Below are 9617 nucleotides of genomic sequence, written 5' to 3'. Positions count from 1 at the left end.
TGAGGAACACCAACCCTAGTGATTTTATTAATGTAGTTAGTTACAGTACATCACTGAGCCTCTCATCCAGTTGGCACCTTTAATTTTTAACAATGTTCAAGGTTATACAGTACATTCAAATACAAGCATTTTCATAAATAAACCTCTTTAAATGTTGGCTCCTCTGTCTTTAGAAAATACCTGGCATTTGGAGAAATTCCTCTTCTAAGGGCGTACTCATACTACGTACAGTTGCCTTGAACCGGGCCGAAGCACACTTGTACTTCCTCCCGTCTCCCCTGACAGCCCGCACTTACATCGCATTAGCGCCTGAGCACGCTTACATCATCGATGATTCGCTGTTCAGTAAAAAGCGCTCTCGCTCAGCACAGTGGAGCCTTCCTTAGTTATATCGTTATAGTCGTTTTGGGATGCGGTGACGCAGTCTGATATTTAGCTGAAGAGATCAGCAACTTTTGACGCTCATAAACAATCATAAAGTCTTCGTGCTGCAGGAATCAGGGGGTTTGCTAAAGGTGCAGCTGTCATGCAGTGAGGGGTTTGCGTCTTTAATAATCCATGACAGTTTGCGTTCATTGAACAGTAAGAATGATTAATAAACACATACGAAACAGTCCCTTACAAGTCGCGTCTCATCTTCAGTTTCGGGCATGGTGACTTTGCACTCAAGCTACAAGCCTAAGTGAACTGCGCTCTGGCACACCTCTTCCAACTGGGCCAGGGCCAGCCAACTTAACCGCACCTGAGCCCGATTCAGATTGCATAGTGTGAGTGCGCCCTAAAAACCAAATAGGTTATTTGTGCAAGCAAAGTTTTACGACCTAGAGTGCCAACTAGATTATTGTCAATAATCCAATCAAAATTACCAATCAAAATACAAGCTCTTTAAAATGTAGCATGTGGACTTTTTAGATGGTCCCATACTAAAGCAAAAGGTGAAAAATAATTTGAGAAATGGATTCTGTATCAATACTAATATTTTACAAATGCATCGCTATTCTCTTTTGAATTGATTCTGAGCTTAGTTTTCAACAGCAGATGGCGCTCTATTCTAATTTTTAACTGTGCACCTAAACACTCATGAGGAAGAGCCTCATGTAAGTTGGCCTCTATATCACAAGATTAATGTAGATAATGTGCAAAGTGTGAACACTAATTTTATTAAAGATTATCTTAGCTTCAAGTAGCATTTGTAAGAAATGAGTTGGAAGCAGCGTACTGCTATTTGTAAAGCCGAGAGTGCCATCTGCTGTGAACATCTAAACTGAGAATCGATTTAATCGGGAATAGTGATGAATTTTCTGAAAGAATTTCTCAAAAAATGTACCATAGCTCTATCCCTTGTGTTACCCAATATTTGTACGTTACGTCTTTTCAGTGACCAAAATTTGGCAAATGGAATACAATTTAGTTTTAGGTACATATTTTAACAACGTGTTTGTTCTCTGGTATTGAATCAAAGTTTGTTCCGCGACCATAATGCAATTCTCTATCAGTTCTGAGTTTTACATAGATAAAGTTTCACCATGGATCCCGTGTCTCACTCGCAGTAGGAGCACTATTTTAGTAAATGCTTCTATGGGTCATATGTCAGGAAAAGGACAAAGAACCTATATGGTTGTATAGATTGGAGGACAGGTCTGGTGATTGGTGCCACATTCCAGTTCATGCATATTACCCCAAATGCAGGAGAAATTTCACTATTACTGCATGACGATCGCTGCAAGGAGGGTCATTTGTGTTCCCATGCTGGTTCTTACTGTGGAAGCCCATAAATTAAAAGTCCTCGATGTTCTTAAAAGATATTTAGTGCTGTGTTTCTAGATCATCCCTGCGAGCCATGGTGGGAGAAAGAGACCAATTGTGCCCAGCAAACATACTATGATGAACATCCATAAGAAGATTCTGTCTATTACCATAGCAACATACTTCCAGTCTTCTTTTACCTGTGTGAAGACATACAGTAAGATGAATTAGTGGATTATTATATAGTACATGTATAGCATGATGTGTAACTAGTAAAGGACAGTTTGAATTTGACTTGACAACTCCTTGTTTCAAGGTTTCAAATAGAACTGAACAAGATGTAGGTCGGTGGCAAGCTTGATGGATCTACTGTGGCTATATAAAAATGTTTATATACATGTTTTTCATGCAAGGTAAGCGGTAGGCAAATTCAGACCTACAGAGTTGAGTAGTCCTGCAGAGTTTTGCTCCTATCAGCATAGCAATGTTAGGAAATTACAAGTTTCTAAATGACAGACCCAATTGATGTCATGTAGATAGAGAAGGGAAGTGGTCCCAGGACAGAACCCTAAAGCACCCCAGTAGCAAGATTTTGCAGCTTGGAAACTTCACCTCTTTTAGATACCCTGAAAGACCTACCTGAGAGGTATGAGTTGAACCACCGGTGTGCAGATCCCGAGATATCAGTAACACTCTTACTATCAATTGATGAAAAGTCACTGGTTGGTGCAAGTGACTTTTCAATCAAACCTTAGATTACAACTCTGCAGGACTGCAGGTCTCCAGGACTGAACTTGTCTACAGCTGTGCTAAAGACTCTGAAAGAAACTTACACTAAAATCAGCATCTTCGGCTCTCAGGTGGTCTGCAATATAGTGAACCCCCTCCAAAGCTTGAAGGACGCTGGGGGACAGAGGGAACCCTGGGTTGTCATGGGGTATCATGTTGTCAAGCCTCTTTGTAACATTAGCTCTTCCACTGAGCTGCCTGGAAGCCGTGCCCACCTCAAGTCTAGGGGCTGGGCCAAATTTCTGTAGAGGAGGCGGAGTTAAGCCAAGAGGACATGGCGAGCTGGCTTGGAGCGAAAGTGAGATGGCCGAAGATAGTGTCCCTAGTTCTAAGTCCTTATAACTGAAGTGCCTACAGGACTCATCCTCCCCAGAGTTCTGCCCTCTGAACCAGCTAGTAGATGTACTGAGGGAAGCGTTTGCGGGTCGTGCTGTCATTCCTGGCACCTGTCGCTGCAGAAGCAAGAGTTTCTGTCTGCGACGGCTGTCAGGTGCTGGTCTGCGCATAAACAGCCATCGGGGGATCAAATCCAAGAAGACCGAATGAACCCAACAGGGCATCTTATGAGTGCTCGGTGATCGATGATGGACGTTGAGCACAAAAACGGTGATGACAATGGACAGAGTGACGAAGATCATAGTGAAAAGCAGATATTCACCAATGAGTGGGATCACGAGCGAAGTGGATGGGATGATTTCTGTAATAAGCAGGAGGAAGACAGTGAGTGAGAGGAGGACTGAAATACACAGAGTGATCTTTTCACCACAGTCAGACGGAAGGTAGAAGACCAGTACAGTCAAGCAGGAGATGAGCAGGCAGGGGATGATGAGGTTGATGGTGTAGAAGAGCGGCAGACGGCGAATGATGAAGAAGTAGGTGATGTCTGGGTAGATCTCGTGGCAGCAGTCATACTTCTTGGTGTTGTATGTGCCTACAGCATTGATAATGGCCCACTCTCCACTCTCCCAGTAATCTTTCAAGTCCACTGTGTTCTCGATTCGCTCTAGGTCAATCTTGGCTTTGTCGTAAGTCCACGAGCCGAATTTCATCTTGCAGTTCTGCTGGTCAAAGGGGAAGAAGGTGACATCGATGCTGCATGAGCTCTTGTAGATGGCAGGTGGAACCCAGCGCACTTTACCTGTGTGGAAGAGGTGGGCTTTGGTCATGTGGGTCACCGCAAACTCCCCATCTGCACTGAAGAGGACAGCAGCGTTTATTTGGTCAGTTGCAACTTTAAATTTTTACAATTATTAATTACTTAAAATTATGTAACACACCAATTAATCGAGTAGCTGATAAAAGTTTTTTAGCCTACTTTTAACTACAAACACTGATATAATAGATGAAGATGTAATGCACAAGCATTATTATTATGTCTCAAACAGCTTTACATGAGTTTAATAATGGCTGTTTTATAAATAGTTTTGTTATTTTACTAAAATGATATACATAAAAAATAAATAACTGGTATGATAGTGAGTAAATAAACAAAAAAAATGTTATAACCTGTTTATTGTAGTGTTTACGTGTGGACTTTAGGGTTGAAATTTTGTATTTGACAAAAATAATTTTTTTCTTATCAGACACACACATTTACATTTAGTCATTTAGCAGACGCTTGTAGACACTTCTCATAGACGTAATCGTTTTTATACTGGACAAACTGTATATTCTGTCCCTTTACCCCTAAAACCCAACCCTCACAGGAAATAATCTGCATTTTTACATTTTCATTCTTTTAAAGAGACAAAAAATGTCCCCACAAAGTCAAAATTAACTGGTTTTGCTATACTTATTGATAAATGTGCATAATTATTATTATTATTATTATTATTATTATTATTATTATTATATAATATTTTGACAGATCAAATTATTAAACGAGAAGCTATGAAAAATTTAAAGCTCTACATTATTATAATTATTAATATTATTATTATGTTGTAATATTTATTTCTATTATAATGGCCAAATTCTGACTAAGGAAAGGTGAATGTGCTGGCCAGTTTGTTTTTTGCCTCTAAGAAAAGGCTATATATATCATATATTGAAGTAAGAATTATTAGCCCCCCTGAATTATTAGGTCACCTGTTTTTTAACAGAGGGAAGATTTTTTTTCAACACATTTCTAATCATAATAGTTTTAATAAATCGTCTCTAATAACTGATTAATTTTATCTTTGCCATGATGACAGTAAATAATATTTTACTAGATATTTTTCAAGACACTTCTATACAGCTTAAAGTGACATTTAACTAGGCAGGTTAGGGTAATTAGGCAAGTTATTGTATAATGATGGTTTGTTTTGTAGACCATTGAAAAAAAATGCTTTAAGGGGCTAATAATTTTTTCTTAAAATGGTTTTAAAAAAATGAAACTTTCTCCAGAAAAAAAAATAGTATCAGACATAATGTGAAAATGCCATCGCTCTGTTAAACATAAAGACTACAGTTTTTAATTTAAAACTTTAACAGATTTTTTTTCTAATGATACATCATGTAATAAGTGTATGTTTTAAGTATTTTTTATCACATTTTTTTATTCTAAATTTTCTTGGGTATATCAAAAAGTGTGGTTATGATGACCATCTGACTAGCAAATGCAGCAGCAAAAAAAAAAAATAAAAAATACTGCTTAAAATGACACTAATTTAAATCTCATAATTAAATAGAAAATTAGATTTATAACTGCATAAGGGTCCACTTTTTGAGAAAAAAATTACCACCCCTTTTACCAGGCTGGCTACAGGCCTGTATACAAACTGATATGTAAACTGAAATGATGCCTAAGCAGTTGCAGTACTAAATTCAAACAGCAGATGGCAGTTTAAAGAAGTGTGTGAGTTCATTTCAGTTTAAGAACAACTCCAATGCTCCAACTGCCACTGCTTGTGCTTCTGAGAGTCGACATCCCAAATTCACAAGAGTCTACACTCCATTACATATTTAATATCTCTCCCTCTGGCTTTTCTTGATGCTAAATGATGTTTAGCTTAGATCGGAGGTGCCCAAACTTATTGGTAAAAAGGGCCAAAAGCTGAATATCATTAGTCGTGGGCCAAAGTTAAATATATCAAGGTACTGTATATTACATTGAAGTTGCAATGAGTATTTCCTAATTTATTTCAGACTTAAACGCCAATAGAAAACATTTCTTTAAGTCATATGAACTAATACAGTATAACATTTAAAAATGATAACTTATTGCAATTTAAACATAAACAATCACAATTATTTTTGTCCATTTAAACTAAATCTAATTCATTTACATCATTTAATTAATTTCTGTAGCTTTTAACAATAAAACAAACAAACAATGTTACATTAGATTTGAAATGACAACATCTAATCCATGGCCATCATTCCTTTTCTCTTTTTAGATGGGATGGCAGACCAAATCAAATGTTACGGCCCTAGTTTGGGCATCACTGTCTTAGATGGATGGTTACTCACTTGTTATACAAAACTATATCCGGAACCCAGATGAGTTCTGATGGAACCCTGATGGAAGTCACATTGTCGTAGTCTGAAGGCTTCCAGCGCAGTTTATAATCATTCCATTCCTGAACGAGAGGCCACAAAATATAACAAATTAGCATTAATTCACTGTAAAATGTCTTACATTATTTGAGCTTTTGCCAATTTATTTACTGAATGCTGGATTATTTAAACCTTTCTCCCCCCTAAATTCCACATATTACCTTTATTGCCACACATACCTGCTTGAGCCAGACGTTTGTTGTCATCATCTGATTCTTTTCGTCCTGGGGAGGAGAGAAATAAGGAAGGACGGATAGTATTAGATGAGTCAGGATGCTGGGTTTGCTCCAGCAGAATGCTTTTGGTTCAGGAAGGTCACAAGAACCTTATAATTTTAATCTTCTGATGGACTTGAGAGACCATGTACTCTAGTTTATCAAGATTTTAAGATTTAGGACCCTGTAGAAAGTTCATGTTAAAAGATCTATAAGAAATGATCTATAAGAAAAAAAAAACTGTTATTTTTTGTTATTTGTTTTTGTATTTATCATACTTACAATGCACACCATCATGCTTACAATGCTTTAAAAAGCATTTCACTAACATACTACTAAAAACTGGCAATGTACAGATTTATACTACCATTTTTATTATATTCTTTTAAAGAAGTTTTCCTTTTGCTCACCAAATGTGTATTTATTTGATCCAACATACAGCTAAAACAGTGACATTTTCAAAAGGTTTAGCTATTTAAAATAACGCTGTCATATTTTACTATGTATTTTATTTTTTCCTGTGATTGAAAGCTGAATCTTGAGCATTATTATTCCAGTCACATCACTGTAAAAACTTTTGACCTGTAGTGTACTTGAAGTGTAGGCTAAAATTGTGGAATATATATATATATATATATATATATATATATATATATATATATATATATATATATATATATATATATATATATATATATATATATATATATATATATATATATATATACAGGTAAAGTCAGAATTATTAGCCCCCCCTTTTAGTTTTTAATTTTCATTTATATTTCCCAAATGATGTTTAACAGAGCAAGGAAATTTTCACAGTATGTCTGATAATATTTTTTCTTCTGAAAAAAGTCTGATTTGTTTTATTTCAGCTAGAAAAAAGCAGTTTTTAATTTTTTAAAAAGCATTTTAAGGTCATAATTATTAGTCCCTTTAAGCTATTTGTTTTCGATATTCTACAGAACAAACCACTGTTATACAATAACTTGCCTAATTACCCTAACCTGCCTAGTTAACCTAATGAACCTAGTTAAGCCTATAAATGTCACTTTAAGCTGTATAAAAGTGTCTTGACAAATATCTGGTAAAATGTTATTTACTGTCATCATGGCAAAGATAAAATAAATCAGTTATTAGAAATGAGTTTTTAAAACTATTATGTTCAGAAATGTGTAGAAAAAAATTCTCTGTTAAACTGAAATTGGGGAAAAAATAAATGGGGGCTAATAAATCAGGGGGGCTAATAATTCTGAGTTCAACTGTATATATTTTTAACTTTTATTAATCTTTATTGCAATATGAGACATATTGAGTTATGACATACAGTATAAGTATTAGTAGTTCAGTAACGCAGTAACAGTAATATACAAATACAGCTTCAGTTCCCTTGTGTGAGTATTGATTTGTTTTCCCCTCTTTGTTTTTTGTTGTTGTTGTTTTCAAATTATACAATTGAAGTAGTTTTTGTTTTGCTTGTTGATGCGTAACTATCTATTTTTGTTTGTGCTTTGTTTTTGATCTGGACGGGACTGTTAAGTCTTCACTGTTACAGATGCTAATTTAATATTCCTTGTGATTTGTTGTTTTGTTTGAAATATAACCCGAGTTAAATTTGAATCTTGTTTGATAATTTATTTCACTTCATTTTGTGTGTAACGGATGGTTATCTGGGCATAATTTATTATATTTAATTTGACAGGTATCAATCCTGTCTGGCACCCGAACAATTCTTTACTTTAATCTTTAGTGCAAAGTCATTTGTTTAGTGCAAAAGTCGATAATACTTTTTTTTGTTTGTTTCCGGGGTGCACTGGTGTATGGCAACACTGCTGTGGGCAAGAATATTTTTTAAGAGTCATGTGGCCGAGTGGGTACGTCGCAGAGCCCCGACACAAAAGAGACCAGGGTCCGGATCCCGCCTCGGCAAAGAATTTTTTTTTTTTTTACTTTATTTTATTTTTCTTTGTTGTTTATAAGAAATATTGACTTTGTACATTGCCACCGTTACAAGCTTTTCGAACATTCTTTTGAACTACCTATACATAAATCATCATATTATATTGATTTCTGAAAGATTGTTTGACACTGAAGACTGGACTAATGGTAAAATGTGTTGCTTTAACATTTAAGTTGATTCAATTACTGTCATTACACTGAGACTTGTGTATTCTTTGGTAAAACATGGTTAACTTAATTTAATATTGTAAATTATTATACTGCAGTCATGAATTTAAATTTGTATTATTTTTCTACAGTATACAGATGCACACACATACAGTACTTTTAAGCCAATATACAAGTCTAGTATACATGTCAATCGTATTTATGTTAAATGACAGAGTTAGAATTCATCATGCTCGCATGTTGAAATTATTCTACATTTCCATGCAAGATGGTAGTAGCTTACCACATCAATCAGCTGGGCGATGGATAAACCGAACTTGACAATCACAACATCAGAGGTGTTGGGTACAGGCCTTGACCACTTGTTATAGCCATCGAATAACTTTTTAAAGAGTTCATCTTCAGCATGAGAATGTGTTTTCTCACAACAAGAAACTGCAAGAGGAAAAACAAGAGAGAACATTTTGTGCAAGATCAGTCAAATAAAATGATTCAAAAGAAAATCCATGTATACAATACTACATTTCAAAATGAATACAAGTTATTAAAATCTATTTATATTGCTATCATTTGGTGAAAGAAAATGTAAACACTAGTTTAGAGACCAATTCTCACTATTACTGTAGCTGGTTAAGTGTGATTTTTCCAAGTAAGACATGTAAACATCTTTGTTAATCATAGACTAGTACTGTAATTAATTTTTACATTGTTTTGATGAAAATGTTAGATCCAGTTAATGTCCTTTTGACATCAAGATAGTTTACATGTATTGTAGGGATGCAAAATCCACTGTATTTTGCAACTGAAGCTTTCAGGTGCATAACACTTTTTTTTATAAGTTTTGTGTTCTTATTTTGGTAATCAAAAGGGTCTCCATAATGTCAAGATTTTGACATCAAATTGGTTTTCATTTTTTACATGCATTTTGGCGTAATGCTGTCATTTAGACATCAAGGTGCTTGCTGGGAGTGGTGGACGCACATAACCCTTTAACTGTAGACATAAATTTAACATAAACTGTAAACTTATCCCTTAACTCTGGTTGGCTGACTGGAACATGTCCTGATTGGTGAAACCCCTTTAACCAGCGTATCACCTGCCTATTGTTACAATATTGGTTGTTCATTTGTACTTATGAAATTTATATTCTGTGTGGATTTTTTCTTCATCCCTATATCTAAACCAGAGATGAGCAAACTA

General features: G+C 35.3%; 1 protein-coding gene across 7 annotated transcripts in view; it reads right to left on the bottom strand.

The window, feature by feature from the left end:
- chrna2b (cholinergic receptor, nicotinic, alpha 2b (neuronal)) overlaps positions 1-9617 on the bottom strand; it is a 31669-nt gene continuing 22052 nt past the window's right edge. For 4 of the 7 annotated variants that reach the window (XM_692206.8, XM_021468614.2, XM_073934079.1 and 1 more), the window contains exons 2-6: positions 8701-8852; positions 6255-6299; positions 5989-6098; positions 2580-3729; positions 1-1946 (exon numbers count right to left, since the gene is read on the bottom strand). In XM_692206.8, the coding sequence (XP_697298.4) occupies positions 1821-1946; positions 2580-3729; positions 5989-6098; positions 6255-6299; positions 8701-8852 (1583 nt within the window). In that variant the 3' untranslated portion in view covers positions 1-1820. Of the gene's footprint in view, positions 1947-2579; positions 3767-5988; positions 6099-6254; positions 6300-8672; positions 8853-9617 lie in introns of all 7 variants that reach the window. The other 3 variants (XR_012396402.1, XM_073934080.1, XM_073934077.1) reach the window with 3 other exon arrangements.

The sequence above is a fragment of the Danio rerio genome, chromosome 20 (assembly GCF_049306965.1).
Source record: "Danio rerio strain Tuebingen ecotype United States chromosome 20, GRCz12tu, whole genome shotgun sequence".
In the NCBI taxonomy this organism is placed as follows: Eukaryota; Metazoa; Chordata; class Actinopteri; order Cypriniformes; family Danionidae; genus Danio; species Danio rerio.
The sequence above is the reverse complement of the archived record's forward strand: the minus strand, read 5'-3'. Positions and strand labels throughout refer to the sequence as shown.